This window comes from Ischnura elegans, chromosome 3 (genome assembly GCF_921293095.1).
Source record: "Ischnura elegans chromosome 3, ioIscEleg1.1, whole genome shotgun sequence".
Taxonomy (NCBI): Eukaryota; Metazoa; Arthropoda; class Insecta; order Odonata; family Coenagrionidae; genus Ischnura; species Ischnura elegans.
Window position 1 is genome coordinate 32046181 of NC_060248.1, and position 17295 is coordinate 32063475.

Consider the following 17295-nt stretch of genomic DNA (forward strand, 5'->3'; position numbering starts at 1 on the left):
AAGTGAAAATTCTCTATTTCCCACGATTTGCATTTTCCCGCAATTTACACTTTTTTTCTTGGGTCCCTAGAAAAGTGTAAATAAGGGGTTTTACTGTATATTCGAAACGCAATTATTGGTCCTTGTGTCATGAGGATACACAGACCTTAAGCCTGTGATTGGAAGACCGGTAGCTAAAATTTTCATTAATCCTGGCGAAAAATTGATTTCCCTGCCACCCTCCATTTCCCACTCACAACCTTTAGCCAGCTCTTAAATTTTGGCAAAGATTGGCGACGTCATAAGAGCACTTTCATTGCTGCGTTAGCATTCATGGCGTTTATCGCGTTTGCTAAATTTTTAGTAGTTAAAAGTGCGACCGGCTATTGTTGCGTGATGAATATTTCTTCCTAAAATGGCTTACCAAAAGATCTTGAATCTGGCAAAATTTAGACCGTGAAAACCTGGAAAAAACTGTGAATTTTATAATTTATTTTGAGTGGGAACCATGTGTTGGTTAGATGTGGTGCTGGTTGCCAATGATATTTTCCATGGCTTTTTTAAATACAATCTACTGGTAAACTTTGACTAATGTAGAAGAAAACTGCAATCTACCCTTGCTTGTCCTCACTCCCTATCTGAATTTCCTTCTTCAATAGGTCTTCATTGGTGTTATTACCCTTCCAATGTGTCGATGAATCCTGTTCTATTCTTGCTCCCTACCTTGCTCTCAAAATTCTTTATCTCTGTAACAAAGGCAAGAAAGGCAAACTATAACATTGATGTTATCACTGTTATATCATTGATGTTATAATGTGAACTAAAGCGGTCATATTTGCTTCTGACAGTATCCTGCCCCACCTCATCCAACCTATATGGAAGGCCTTCACTGATTGCCTGGCTTTATAACGGCCTAGTGCCAACTTACGGCTGAGTGACAATGGAATTGATGATACAGTAGACTCTTGTTATTACGAAGTTCACGGGACCGTAAAACCGTAGGTTTGTAATTACAAGTTCGTTTGAACGTTATTTTAGGAATCGTCATACATGATAAACGCAATTAAAGTACCCAGAAATATTTATATACAGGAAAATTTGATTCAGTTTCTTGACAGAAAAAAGTGGCATGACGTAATCGAGGGTTGATATCTTCCGGATTACAGTAAGTCCAGTATACGTACTGGATGGGTTCCAATACCTTGTTCCTAAAGTTGATAAATCTACGGTCCAGCCACCGAGAGTTGTCCGATGACAGGCAGAATGGTCTAGGCCAGGAAGGGGGTAAGGTTGCCAGGTAGGAAAGGGAAACGCCTACAAAGGGTTCCGTGAAGAAAGGAGCCGGAAGGGACAACGAGTGTGAAGGACCAAGGGGTAGAATCACTTGTTTTGGTGATTCGAAGAAAGGGCATATTTTGTGGATCAGGCTTATTTTGGTGTCCTTTATGCGTTTGACAACTTTGTATGACTACGCAATGGTGTGAGGTGGGTTTGGGGGACAGCAATTGGCTGTAAACCGTGCTGGCACAGGGTTATCCGCCCCTCTTATTATGCCATCATCGGACAACTCTCGCTGGCCGAACTGTATGCTAGGCATCGTGGAGTACGGTTATCTTGTGGAATGCAACACTGCATAACAAGTGTGAGCTGACTTACAGTTGTGACGAACTGATCTGGCTGGGCGTGCAACGCAACCGGAGCCGAAAAAATCGCTCTCCCAGCAAGGAAGAACGGGCGAAACGCTGAACAGTTCCTAACTTTACACCGGATTCATTGATACTTTGTTCAGATTATGCCCAGAGTGCGAGTTCCTCTATGCCGCACCACGTAGCAACAGCCAAATGAAAAGGCGCCAGATTCAAATTTTGAAATTTTTGAAATCTGGTATGTCTGAAAGTTCGTAAATCAAATGTGCGTAAGAAGAGGACTGACTGTACATCAAATTTACGAGCTGTAATGAGACGGTCACCATGATTCCTCAGGAATGAAGCTTATATGACATCGTGTGGATGGTGAAGAAAGAACCATAATTGATGCTCTTGGTCACAGTACCCGAGGGGAACGTAAGCATGGTGCGATTATTAAAACTTAGCGCAGTGAATATCCACCTAAATATATACCATTGCTTATGCGTGGAACTTTGTAATAAAGTTCATTTTGTCACCGCCAGGACCGGGACTGAGGTTCGTAATTTCCTAAAAACGAAAATTTCGTGATGACGTTTCTTTTCCTATTGCTTGGATAGGCCTTTTCGTCGGCACCAACGATTTTCTTTGTTACAATGAGAACTTTGTAATAATGTTGTTTGTATTAACAAGAGTCTACCGTAATTTATTTTCCTTTCTTTCCTCATTCATTTGTCCTTTTTTCTCTCCCCTATTGGTTTTATTGCTAACTATTTGTGTGCAGTAATGCAGCACCCGTATTTATTTACACCCTATGTTATTCTTAAGGTTTCGTGGCAGAGTGAAGGGTATTGTGGGCTCCGTAGCAACCATCTTTTTTATTGACTATGGGAATACTGCAGAATGTGAAGTAGCTGAACTACGGCCGTTGCCAAAGGAAGCCTTGGAGTTGAAGTCTTTGGTAATTATATTTTAGAATCTTCACTTTCATTTCAATAAGTAATACCATATAAATGAAGCAAATACCTTGTGTAACAGCATGTGTTGATTGCCAAATCTGATTTAACTCACCTAATTGAAATACTTGAATTTCACTCTCCTCTTCTCTGTGAAGTTTTTTATGCACAATTACGAGTAAGTAGGAGTTTTAATTTATGGATAATATCAGGTGTAGGTCCTTACTAGTTCTAATGTGTGGATATGTAGCTAGCAAGTATCCCCATTCAATAGTGCTGATGTTTTAGCCTGTTAAACAAGTTGTCTCTCTGTTCAAACACGTCTACATTTTATCAATTTGATTGTATGCATGTACAGTGAAAACAGGTGATGAAGTGTGTGCTCAGTTCTTTTTAAGATGAGCAACCTGATTCTTTTGCTAAATGATGGAAAAAACTGGTTCAAGTTCATATTGCCATAATTTTTAACATTTTCTTGGACGAAAGAGGTGTACTTAAATTCTGCCAGCAAAAATGCCTAGTGATATAGAAAATTGGTAGCGTTAACTGTCAACATTAAATATGGATTATTTTGCTGTTTAGTCATTCCTCTCATATGTGTGATAATTCATTGTGGGTCTTTAACACGTTGCGTACCGGGGTATTCAAATACTTAGGAGCGCCGAGATTGGAAACATGTGCCTATTAGGGTGTAATGCCTTTGGTTTAAACATGGTTAAAAAGCTAATGTTTAGAATATAACTTCATCCAATCGAACGTTATGATGCATCAACTCATTATGAATAACGGACAACAACTGAAAACTATGAACTAAACTACTAACGAATATGTATTGTACGCTTTAAAATTTTTTAGGTCTACGCACCTAAATGATGAGAATCTTCGTCATCCGTCCGGAACGTTCGGGAAAAAAATGACGAGAATTCTCGCCATCCGTACGCAACGTGTTAATATGAGCAGAAATTGTTCAATTTATTCTAAAGTACAAATTATTTGGAAAGTCTACTTGCTGTTATTATGCAGTCAATGAATATCGAGTGTTAAAAAAGATTAGAAATGTTGTCTCCAGACACAACTTTGGTATGCCTTAGATTATCATTATGTATTGCTGGAGTGGATGACATTTTATTTGCAATTTACAGGCTGTGCAAATTGTTCTGTCTCCGGAGTCATCTCAGTCATTCAGAAACCTACCTGTGGAATCTACTATTACAGTAAAAGCTATCAAAAAGGTAAGCAGTTTGATTTTATTGGTGGGAGTTTGTTGATTCCTAGTTTGCTTAACATATTTTTCTAATTTATCTGGAACTTGAAATGATATTGAAAATACTGGGTTCTGAAATTTTCACCCAGCTGCCTTCCAACATTTTGTCTGTAATGTTTTGTGTATTTCATGTGTGTGTTTTTGTTGCTTCATGACTAAAGTGATTCATTATATCCAGTTTGCTGTATAAATTTTGACACTGCACATTTACTTTTTCTTGTTCCATTTTAGAATAAAAATGGAGTGTTATTGGTTGTCCCCAAGGATGATGAAAAAAGTTCAAATACACCTGACTTACGTGGTGCAGCTGCAGTAACCTCAAGGGCGGCACCCAGAAGGTGAGAAATGTTTGTTGTTTCTTTACTATGAACCACATTTGTAAAGGTAACTCTGGAGAATAGGAAATTTTCAATAGTGGTGAAGTGAAATCGATGGTGGAAAAGCACTAAAACATTGAATATTGTTGAAATTGTAGTTTTTAGGCATGGTCGGATCAGATACTTCAGATCCAAATATCCACGTATATTGCCCTTCATCAAATATATTATATCCAAAGTTGTGGAACACATTGTATCTGGATCCGAAATTTTAAATTAAAGCTTCAGTGAATGTAACGCCCATTGCAGTGGAAAAGAGTTCAAATTCTCTCTTAGAATGCACCAATACACTGCGATGCTTGTCCTACTCGTGAACCATTTTATATAGAAGCTCTTGCAGCTCTCCACAGTGGAAAATTTTAATGCAAAATTTGGCAGGCACATAGCGTGAATCTCCTCAAGATTGAACAACCATAAGGAGAGGCTCAGTACTGTAGGATGATAATCACCACTACAGTTACTACTTCACAGATTTCACAAATGAATGAGACCAAACTAGGTGCATTTCTGACTTTATTTTGGTTTTTTATTATGTGCTCCAATTGATTGACATAGAGCTTTTTAATTACTACGACGCTAGACTTAACTCAAAACCAAGAGGACTGCATTGAGGAGGCCCAATTCCATCCCATAGAAAGCTGATTGCTTTTGCCAATTTGATCACATATTAAGTTGTTTTAAAAAATGTCCATGGCACGGTGATGAGTACATGCGATCCACTTTCAACCAATATTTTGCAGTATAATGTTCATCATTGTGAGGAGTAGCATTAAAAAGTAACAAATAGATCACGACATCATGTGTTTAAATTTTGATTAATACCCCTAATTATACCTTATTTCCCTGTGAAACTCTGATCAATTTGTCCATCAGAGACATGCGTGGCAACTATCTTCTATATTATATTATATCAACTATCTTCTATCTTTATATATCTACTGTTTAGATACCTTTTTCTCAACTTATACGCAACCAAACTCTACAAATGAGGTACCAAAATGCACAGAATTTATCAGAGAACATGCGACGGCATATCTTACTTCCTAAATATTGCTATTGTTTCCTAAAATTGGTTTTTAAATAATAAAAAAAAACAACCGGTAAATATTCCTGATGTCAACGGCGCACAAACTGATACATCTGTTCATTTGCAACAATATCTCGCATTCTTTATCAAAATGCAGCTGATTCCACATTCAAGTCTGTAAGTATGAGTCATCATGTGCGTTTAACAGAGGATAGTGTAATTACTTCCAATGTTGTGTTTAAAGAGGTCCTCTGACCTCAATTTGTACATGAACATTCCAATTAAATTTGTACATAAGACCCTGTCTTTTTTTCTACATTTTAAAATTAGAAACGCGCCTATCCCTCTGTGGACCTGCATTGAAAAGAGCGGGAGAAGCCCGCTGGGAGCGGGCGCATCACGCTTGTTGTAAACCTATTTAAATGTGTGGTGGGTGACAGCACTTGCCAACTTGAGGATCATCTATTGTAATATTAGTGCTCAAAACTGTCTAAACAGCACAATTGTCAAAGAAACAAGTGTTTAATGGGCACACTCCCACAAATGAGACAGACTGGAAACTCAAACTGTGTATATCAAATAGCTCGCGCTGGCTTTGCCTTGAAGCCTACGACATCACAAAGTTGTAAGATTGGATGTGTTGGTCCCCTGGCTCCTTCGCTTGTTGCTTGAAAGACAGAGGGAGCTCGTTCCTTCCCCTCCACTACTCTACGTGCTTATGCTGCCTGAACCCTCACTGAGCGGTCGTCTCATTCTTTTAAAGTTAGCAGCAGTTGTGTTTATATCACTCTTTATTGTGTTGCAGGTTGTGCTGTTACAATTTAATTTAATGATAGAAAAATCTTCCATAGTGTGGCAAGATTTTTTGTTTCGATAGGGATAGTCATTATATTCCATGTATATGCACTGTGGCATGAAACTATGGCAAGGAAGTACAAAATCCTCTCACCACTACTGTAGCATCTGCTGCTGAAACACAAGTCAGTATGTGATTAGAAAGTGAAAAAATTTGAGGGATACGTGGGTGAGGAAAATTTGAAAATACATATTGTGAAATGTGTATGACAATCAAAATAGCATTCGTTCTATTGTATACAAGTACAGTAGAACTTGTTTAGTATGTTTCTGAAGGGACCACAAAAAATGAACGTACTAACCAGGAAAACGTGCTAACGAGGAAAGTAAATAAAAGCAGTCAGAGTAATTGCAATCTGTGGAATAGTTGTCATAATTACAATTACTGTCGGTAGTTCTCGTAGGATCCCTGTCCTGAACTATTTTCACATTTAAAAGCATGAAAATGAGCGCTACATTGAAAAACAATACCATGTGAATAAAAATCACTATGTTTCATAGGTATCCTGAAGACAATTACATGAAAACGGCGTATATCTCCCGTGATTTATAGAAACAAATATCTTATATTTGTAGAAAGAGGACAAGTGAACCTAAGTCATTTCTTCTTTCTCACAGCGTACCCGGAGATTATAACGACAACCCTGAGTATGTCAACTGGTTGTTTTTAAACATCATAAAAATTGGGCAAAATTTTATTGACCTTAAATTACGGCCACAGCCATGCCGAGCCATACACATTTGATTCTGAAATAATACCATATCGATTGTTATATCGATCGATATATTGATTAATAACACACAAGATTATTAGATTACTACATCATTACAAGAAGATTTTTATATTATACAGTTGAAATTTACGTAAAAATTTGTCTAATGTCGTCTGCTTTCGTGCCGAGATCAAGTATTTTTACGCTAAGCTTTGTGTGGAGGTCCAGAGCATTGTCCGCTCCCACAACAGTAGTGAAGTAAATACATATGTACTCCATAGCCTCGACGTCGAGACTATGGAGTCCGTGCAGTACTGCTTTAGATAAAGTGGGAATTGGATAGGACTCATTTCCTTCCTCAGCATCGCCTTCATCACTTCCATCTTCATTTTCTTTCAACTCCTGTTCGTGAATTGACATGGTTTGGCAAACAGTGAGATCATCATCACACTCTCAACACTCGTTGAAATCCATCTCTCCAGCAATCTGACGCCACTCTTCTAGGGGAAAAGGAGTAATTTCTGCGTCTGTAGTGTGATCTGCTATTTCACACTCAAGGCAAATAAATGGAACCATCGAATGGCACGTTCGAACTTCGCGCTTGTTTGCACCATTTAAGAAGAACATCTTCCAATTCCGGATATTTCCCATCACGAACGCACTTTCACTTGTTGTCACGCTGACTAATGATTTTTTTCACGGTTTCTTACAATGGTTCTTAATGTGGATGCAGGAGTGTTTCATCTTCGCGCTAACTCCACTCGCTTTACTAGTGGATCTCTGTCCACTTCCTCGAGAATTTCAATCTTTTCTAAAGTTGTAATCTGCTTCACTATTAGTTTTCTCTCCCTTTCAATTGTAATTTAAATGCCCTCGCTATGACAACTGATGCAATGGCAATAACTGCCCATTCGCGAATTATGTGTACAGTGGGCACTCTAAAGGCAACAGAAGGTGAGGAGCTGGGTTGGGGAAAATTGGGGCATCTCATTGGCTGTTCATGACCCTTAAGAAGATACCGGAGAACGAATTGCAGATTGCATCACGGCAAGCAATTGAGCACACTAACCAGGAAAGTGCAAATTTTTGAAGCGTACTAATCTAATACTTTTACCTGTATTTTGTTCGGATGGTGCCGAGACCAAGATAAATGCTGTACTAAGGAGGAACGTACTAACCAAGTTCCACTGTAATTAAGGATGTGAAGGAGGAAAATTACTTCAATTGTGACAGAATAATCAGCTGATCAGAGTATTGGATGGAGGCTGCATCAAACCAATGTCAGTTAGCGATCAGTTGTTGACCAGTAATGGTGGATGGAAAAGAGGTTTGATGCATAGCCAAATTTTGACATGAGAGCATATTACTGATTATGACCCATCTGCTTAATAAAATTCATCACCAGCTGGAGATCTCACCTTGTGGTCAATTTCCTTCTTCTCTCATTGTTACGATCAAGTTTGTTTCATATCAATGTAATCAGGGAAAAGTTAAGGGATTTGAAATGGGTCAGGGGAAAGATACGGAATTGTTCATGTTGTCACGTAAAACCTTTGTTATGAAGCTCTAATCAAAAGAACTGCCTCATTGACGGCTGGCTGAAGGCTTGTCTTTTTGACATGGAAAGATATGGTAGATTTTCCTTTGGAAATGCATTAATTATGTTTTTAAAAGAATGCTTCTTCTTATTCTGTACAAAATTCTCTATCTTATTAACTCATCTTATTCGAAAATATAATGTTGGAAGGGTTTGTGTGAAAAAGTCTAGGTAAATGAATATTTTTGTCGGGGCTGAGTAGTGGATATTATTTTGAATATGGTGGTCTTGTAACAACCCTTATACTTAATATGGGTTAACAACTTCATCAAGATGGGTTTGCCTTTGAGAGAAATGCCTAATGGCTATGTGCTGTCCATACCAACTGTGGGAAACATTTGTTTTCTTGTGCATAATTTCTGCTTGGCTTTAGCTTTGCCCTTAAATAATGTAAAAGTTACCAAAAGGTGTGCTGTGTTTTTTCAAGGTGTGATGGGTCCTTCAGTTTTGAAGATGGAGGGGGCTTATTGATTATTGTGTAAACCTAATGCAGTTTCAAAATGCTCGATGCATTTTTTGTGGCAATGCTTTAACCTCCATATTTTTTAGAATTATTGGAAAATATTAGATTTTTGGGTTTCTTTCAGTTGCGCCTGTAAATTTTGGTGATTATTTAGCTGGTAGGTTTTTATCTTATGGTGACTTTATATATTGGTGACAATTTTGAGAATGTGTCCCACATTAAATTCCTTGGTGCATACTTATGTAGTAATATGTCCTATGAGATGAATATTGACTTCTTAGCCAACAAACTAAGTTCAATCTGCTATCTATTAAGACACCTTAGGAACTCTGTTGAATTAAATATTCTTCTTACATTGTATTACGGTATCTTTTATTCTCGAATATCATACAATATAATTTTTTGGGGCTCATCCCCTCATGCCTCCAAGGTGTTCACATTACAAAAACGTGCAATTAGAATCATTGCAAAAAAACCTTTTGATGCTCCCTCCAAGCCTATTTTTAAAGCACATAACATTCTTCCACTCCCGTGTGTATATTTATTATCAATTTTAATTTTTGTACGTTATAATCTTGATTTGTTTATGCTCAATTGTGATGTTCACAAATATGAAACTAGGAATTGTAATAACCTTCATTATCATTCCATTAGGACTAACAGATCAAAGCTGGGCCCACGTGAGCTGGGCCTCAGAATTTATAATAAACTTCCTGCGCATTTGAAATCAATTCAGTCAATGGAGTCATTCAAAAGGAAGTTAAAATCTTTTCTTCATGAGAAGAATTATTATTCTGTTAACGAATACCTATTTGATTCCTCCAATTAAGCATTAATATCCTGTGAACATACAATTATTTATAATCTATTATATATATATATATATATATAAATCCCGCTATCATTTTGGCACCCGTTAATGAGCAAGTGGCATTCAATCTGGCGTCCGAGTGTAATTTGGCGGCCGTATACCGGACGCCGGATTACAAACGTGTAAAAACAGCTGGAATTGACTAATTACATCATGTAGACCCTATTTCCGAAAATTAGTATGGACGCCAATTTGTTAGCAATATGTGCAAATTTCATATATTATTAGTTCGGTATAATTCCGGGCCGAGCGGCGCTGACCGCGGTGAATACCGTGCCCCCGAATATCTCCGTACAGTCTAAGCAGCAAGTGGCGTCCACTGCTTGGCAACACCGCTCTGCCTGGTTCTGCTATGAATTTCTCTTGCCCAAGCCTCTTCGAGGAGTTCTGATCCCTCGGCTGACTGCGCGTAAGCCGAGTGCGCGTCATCCCGCGCTACCGCTCCAGTTTTTACTTGGTCCAAAGTCAGTTAAAAGGACTTGCGCTGTGGTAACTTCAATAACAACATTACTGCTATCACGGTATTTTAATTGGCACCTAAATAATTCTTTAGGGGGATTTGAGTAAAATAAATAAAGATTAGTGTATGAGGAAAGCCGTCTTTTCAGTATTAATATTTTGCGCTGAAAATCAAGAGAAATAACGAACGCGACTGATTTTACTATCCCCTGAGAATATGATTGGATAGCTATGTTCTTAATCATATAACCACTCGCATATTTTCTTGATTACAATAAAAAAAAAGAAGGCCTAATGGCTGAGGGAGGAGGCAGGGAAGGAGAGACTCACAATCTGCAGGACATCGCATGTCGTATGAATCGAAGAACTAACGCTATATTCTTGGGAACGCAAAATAAGAGCGATTATCAGACGAAGGGAAGGCAGGAAGCTTGAAAAAATAAATGAAAGTCAAAGAGCAAAGGAAGGGGGCAGGGGAGGAGTGACTCATGATTTTGAGGTTCCCGTATGTCGTATGCATCGAAAAAGCAACGCTATATTCGTGGGAACGTGAAATATGAGCGGTTCGCAGACTAAGGGAAGGCAGGACGATTGAAAAATAAAAGAAGGCCTAAGAGCAGAGGGAGGGGGCAGTAGAGGAGAGACTCGAGAGCTCGAGGTTTCCGTGAGTCATATGCGTCGAAAAACAAACGCTATATTCGTGGGAACGTGAAATATGAGCGCTTCCCAGACGAAAGGAAAGCAGGACGATAGAAAAAAAAATAAAGCCAAAAAGCGAGGGAAGGTTGCAGAGGAGGAGTGACTCGGGATCTCAAATCTATTTTTATTTCGATGGAAGGGGGCAGAGCGGGAGGACGTAGGGGAAAATGTGGGTGCGTGGAAGGGGTTCCCCGAAACTGGTACAAAATATTTATTTTATTTTATGCAATGGTTTTGAGGTTTATTGGGTAATTCATGTCCATTTTGTACAAGTACCTACGCATAATACTCATGTGTTTTGAGTGAGAAGCAAATTGGGTGAATATCAATTTAAAAATTAATGAGATACGAGAACAAATTTAACACGTAGATCTTAAAAAACATTAGTGATTCATTTTATTTATATGTCAGCGTCAGTAACATGGTCAGATTATGTAGTAATTCCATATGGCGCATCTACAGTTTTATCTACCACTCTACAGGTTTGGGTGTTCGACGATTTTTGTCAAATATTCTGGAATTATGCTCCAACGTAACCACTTGTAAGAGCTGTTGGTTCCTTAACGTACGTAGAAAAACCCACGAGACTTGAAATTACAATCCATTAATCATAGAAACTTGTCCCGCTGTTATTTTTGCTCCGGATACTTGTTCTGTAGGAATAATGATCTCGTCACTAACGTCAGATTTTCTCTGTTAGCATTTGTATTTCGATATAAAATAATTGGCGAGAATTACAAACATTCGCTTTTGTCATTGTTACAATGGTAGTAGATCTACAAGCCAAAGTAATTCCGGGGTGGCTGTGAACCGAAGTGCTTTCTTCGTGAGGCATTGGTTCTTAGTCGTTTTACTAACTCATTCTTTGGAATAGTTAAACATTTCTTCCCACGGCTCCGCAACCCTTTGGCCAAGACTAACGCATCATATACATAAGAGAACGAAATTTATTCAGCTGGAAATAGAAATATATTTTGAAAAATAAGAGCCTCATTCCCTGAGGATCTCATCCGCATTTGATGATGCATCTTATTTTATTATTAGAAAATGGATTATTTGGAAAATCAAGCTGGTTTTTTCTAGAACATGGTACCCCAAAGGTACTATTAATCTCACTTATAGCGGATTCAATTTATTGGCGAATTTAATGAATTTGTCGTGTACAAAAAGAGCAAATTAGCAACATTTCACTCGTAATAATGAAAGTACTCTCGAAGATGGAACTTAAATTAGTTTTTAATTGGTTTAAGATTCCAAAGGTATAATTCTACATGGGCCTGAAAAATTCGGAAAGAATAATTTTATTACGCACGTACGGCAAATTTGATTCATTTATTTCATTTTCCCGCAGAATGTCAGTTGCAACATTCATAAGAAACATACGCAAATAATATCAAGTAGACCTCACTATTCACCATCAGGTATTATCACCAAACTTAAAAATAATGTATTTTTAACACCTCATGATTTTAATTACAATCATTGTTGAAATATTCATACAAAATAAGATAAAGGGATAAGTTAAACAATAGGTTGAACTGGGGGAAAATAGGGTAAAATTGTCACTTTAATCCTGCTAATAGTTCCAGTTTCAAAAATTCTTATTGACCAGGTTCTACGATTAAAGTTTCGATGGCATTTAAAATGCATCTTTTGTAATCCTAGCCGGCCTACCGAACTAATTTATCTCGTCACCTTAGCAGAATAACAATAGTTAATTTACTTAGATCATCAATTAAGCGAAGAGCTAGTGGAAATGAGTTTTTAGAAAGAAATACGGATTGAGACGTAATTTTTTCCGTCATAGGTTATCGGGCGATTGACTTCCAGGTATAGGTTCTAAGCTCAAGCCTTCAAGGTCATCGGTATTCACGGGGGAGAAATGGAGCGGTGCCCTCGTTCCGTATGAATAGCATCAAAACATAGAGGGGTCCGCTAGTGAGTCTCAAACACAATGGCTTCATTCCCTTCCAGCAGTCGTAGGCTCTCTGCGTCTCAGGAATACAGTGCAGCAGTAGAAGGTGATTTTGATAGAGCCTTACGGAGTAAAAACCAAGAGAACAATGGCAAAAAAGTTAGAATTCGGGCAGAAAAATCAAGAAGATATCAAGGAAAACCATAAAACTAGAAAATAAATTGAAAGAGGTAAATTGCTTTGAAAATGGAGAGCGTCAAAGCGATATTGCGCGGAAGGTTAAACTCCCGATGCCTTATTCTGAAAAAAGACGAAGTTAAAACATCAGTGACCTCAGCCCCACCCACTTTAACCAAGCGCTCAGTACATATGGAAAGTTCATTTTGAATTAGTACGAAAAGGCAAGGTTGGTAATCGCTCCGAGACATTTAGTGAAAACTCCGGCTGGTTTCAGTGTTTTATGCGGCAAGTAGGTATTTTCAGTGCGGCGATATCAGGTGAATCTGCGAGTGTTGATTGCGGAGTCGCCGCAACATTTTCTGATTAACTCCAAGCTGTGATTGAAAGTGGCTTCTTTCTTCCTCAATTAGTTTTTAGTGCTGACGAGACGATATTGTTTCGGAAAAAAATGCAATCTCGTTCATTCATTTTCAGGGAAGGACAACTAGGTCAGATTTCAAGGCATTTAAAGACAATTTCACGTTGCTGCTAATGCCTAATGGGACTTCAAATTAAAGCCAGCTCTGATTTTACATTCACAAACTCCGCGAGCAATGAAATGGTATTCAACTTAGCAATAGCCTGGTATTTGGATGAGCGAAAAAGGGGCCTTGATGAAGCATTAATTGTTTCTAGGTTGGTTTGAAAATTTGTCAACTGCCGGCAATGTGTTATGAACCCATGAGATAGCAGAGGTTAGCCCACCCGAACAACAGGAGGGAATTTCTAAAGCTCGTACGGATTTTTTTTACCCGAACAAAAGTCTTTGAATGCATGCCTACTATCTTAAAAGCTATTTTAAATTATAAATGTTTTTATGAAAAAGTTTTTCTAAGTCTGTTAATAGGAATATATATGGTTTAGAGGAAATTCAATACCCAACGCGTATGCCACCAGGAACGCATCCCCATCCTCCCATTGTTAAAACGCTCTCATATAACGCAATTTCGTACAGCGCAAAGACCCCAAGGAACGCATCCCTTGCGCTATACGAGGCATGGGTGTAATGAAGGTTATTTTCGTTTCCTTCGCAGGTAAGGTTTAAAAGTCACTGCAACACAATAATCTGTTTTGCACAAATTTTAAAAATATCACTCAGCCACTTCCTTACCGAAAGAAATGCTCTTACAAGCAGTTGATGATCTGTACCCCTTTTCCCTCTCCTTTCTCAACGATTTTCGCCAATATATTAGGTGAACGCGATTTGTTCAATATTTTTGCTAATGACGTCCAAAGCCATTTTTTCCATAACGTTTATTGCATTGACAAATTCCTTTTCCTCAGCAGCAGAGAAATAGGAAGTCAAAACCCATCACCCTTACTTGGGCGTTGAGATGTGTGTCATTTCCCAGGGTTCCAGAGACATGTCGTTGTACAGTACTCCTAGGAATTCGGTAAAACAAGGCTGCCCACGAGTAGTTTTGTTCCCGATTTTACATCGTTTAAAGAATTTTCAAGACCTTCAATCGAGTAGGTTAGTTCAGCGCCCTCCTGAGTTTTCCTTGTACTTACCGCCATTATCTACAGTTGAGCAAAAAGATTACGTCGAAGGAATATTTAAGCATTTGATTAGTGAGGTTAATTTATATAATAAGTATCTCCGTGTCATTTTCATTCATATTAACTATTGAAGTAACTTGGTCCATGAAGCACCAGTTACTCCAGCAATTAAAAACTTTTGAGGTAACTGGAACACCCCTATTACAAAACCCACAGAAAGTATAAGGGTGAGAACAACGTATTCGTGAACAGAATCAACCTTCACGTTTATCCTAAAGTTGTTAATAGTTTGGAATTACACACAACATCAAAAAGAAATCCAGAAAATCTAACAGAGACAACAGGTTGTTGCTATGAAAAATCTCCACACTAAAATTCCACAGCAGCCCAAAATCACAAAATAGCTGCAAATGAGGTAAGGCATTTTTTTCAAGGATCAAAAGAACAAGTAGGTGAGCCAACCTGATAAACTTAAAATTACCATAATTACGCAAATAATCAACCCATGCCCAGTTACCCCGAAGCACCTTATATCCTGAACAATGCATAACATTTTTGGCGTTTCGTTACTTTCTTTTTTTCTTACATAGGAGGCCGTCTGCTTCCTGCCTTCTTAAATGGTTATATCTGTAATAACCATTGATATAAAACGATACATGTGGCAAATTAATTTTTAGGAAAATACGTAGTAAAGTCAAAAAGTCGTATAATGTAATAAAAGAGTAATTTTAAAAAGCGCTGGATACTGTCAAAAGTATTAAATAATTACTAGCAAGACCCCTATAGGAGTAGCAAATTACAGCTGGAGCCAGTAAAAAGTAAATAAAATGAGTAAAATACAGCTTATGAAAGGCGTTAATTCACTCTATCTATAGCGGAATATAAATAAAAAGTTGTTTTCTCATATAAAAGAATTATTTTAACTCGTCCTACTGAATGGATAACCATGAAGGCAATATCGCAAAACAAAATCAAAGTCACCACGCTAAAATACGAAAGCACTTTCATAAGATAGAATCAGAATCATCATTTACACGTGAATAGAATCGCTTTAAATATTGTCGCCACAAAAACGTTCTTTGGGTACGTCTGGGACATTTCCCAACGCCCAGGATACGATAAAGTCCATCTTTACGAAAGGAGCAAACGTGGTAAAATGCCGTCGACGCTGATATGCCAACGAACGTACCCATTGGAATAGCTTTCCGTGCACATGAAATTATTGGAATCCGCCAGCAAAATGAGCGATTTGTGAAATTTGCTTTCATTTAAATGTAATATGATATTTAAGGCCGTTTTATAGGAGGTACTTCCTCGCGACTCCAATGGATTAATATAAGAACGGGACATCAACGAGCCGCAACATATCTTTTTTGATATACACTTGAACCTTGTAAATGGGAGATGGAGTTTTTTCTAGCCTCTATGCTAGCGAATACGTATCGTTCAAGATGGTGAAGCCATTATTTTTCTCGGGGTATAATCGTACGACCTGTCAGAAGGATGCTATCAAAATTTTCTTTCGTAATAGCTTTCACTTACACCGATGACTTTCCAAAAATTGATATTCAACACTCAGTATGAACACATGTAATAATATATCGGAGACCAAGTGAAAACGTACAAATCCGAATTTAAAACTATTCCTTATTAAAAATACTCCTCCAAAACCGAAGATTTGACTCCATTACTTTCCTAGAGGGGAAATGACGAAACACTTCCACTATATAATTTCCATCCAAGAGAGAGGTATGAAATGGTCAGAGAATGGGAAAGAGGTTGCAACAAAACAAAGAAGGAAAGGAAGGGAAAACCTCTGGAGACTAACGTAGCATTGCTGAAGGATAATCTGACAGAAGGGGGGACAACATCTGGAGAAATTGATCTAGCCTTAAATTATCGTGAGAAATCATGGAATCTTTTGAAAAAACTTTGCATAAGTACACTCATTTAAATAATAATTCCATTTAAATTGACGTTCAATCGACACTGCACTCATTTTAGCCTCACGTATTCACTCTTCACTCATTATCTGGGGTTCCTCTCGCAATTTCCTCAGATTTCCTTATTCAATCGTTCAAATGGAATTATTGTTGAGTTGGTCAATAATTAGTAATCCACAATACTAACACAGACTTACGTAAAATCCCTTTTCAGGAATTTCTGAGGACCTAATTACCCCCCTTTTCTGTAATTTTGAGGGCCGTATCGAGTGTACTTAAAGTAAATGATACGGTTTTCTCAGCTTGTTGTCTGAAAACAGCTACATTATTAGCTAAAATTCTATTTTTCCCTTGATATTTCCGTACCAGAAGGTGCCCCTGGCGAGTTTGCTTCCCGCATCACTTTTGCCTATTTTTAATTGATATTGTCATCCTAAGCAAGATTGTGGCATATATCATCCAATATAAGCTTGATTGCATCTTTACAACACGCCGTTGACAAAAACCTTCCTTAATTTTATAATACTTAAGACTGCCGATTTTTGGCCAGCTTTTTTCGATTTTAGCCCAATGTGCGTCGTGTCCTTGGCTTTATAAAAACCAAGGGTTTTGATATGCTTCTTCCCAAATGGATTTTCATTAATTCATTGTAATGCCTAAATTTGGCTAACTTTTAGAATCCTAGTTTCACGAAGTTCACTCCTATCATGACTTTAATCTTTTTTTACAGTGATATTATGTTCAGTTAACAGTAGTTAATAGTTAATTGGAATTAATTCACCCAATTAATGCAATAACAGCTATATACTACAAAAATAACAAGCAAGAGCGAG

At 37.8% G+C, this 17295-nt stretch overlaps 1 protein-coding gene across 1 annotated transcript in view; it reads left to right on the plus strand.

The window, feature by feature from the left end:
* The window catches only part of LOC124155158, a 61163-nt gene that overhangs the window by 28446 nt on the left and 15422 nt on the right, over window positions 1–17295 (plus strand). Inside the window, exons 12-14 of the mRNA XM_046528874.1 lie at window positions 2433–2565; window positions 3703–3792; window positions 4056–4162. Of these exons, the coding sequence (XP_046384830.1) occupies window positions 2433–2565; window positions 3703–3792; window positions 4056–4162 (330 nt within the window). The remainder of the gene's footprint in view (window positions 1–2432; window positions 2566–3702; window positions 3793–4055; window positions 4163–17295) is intronic.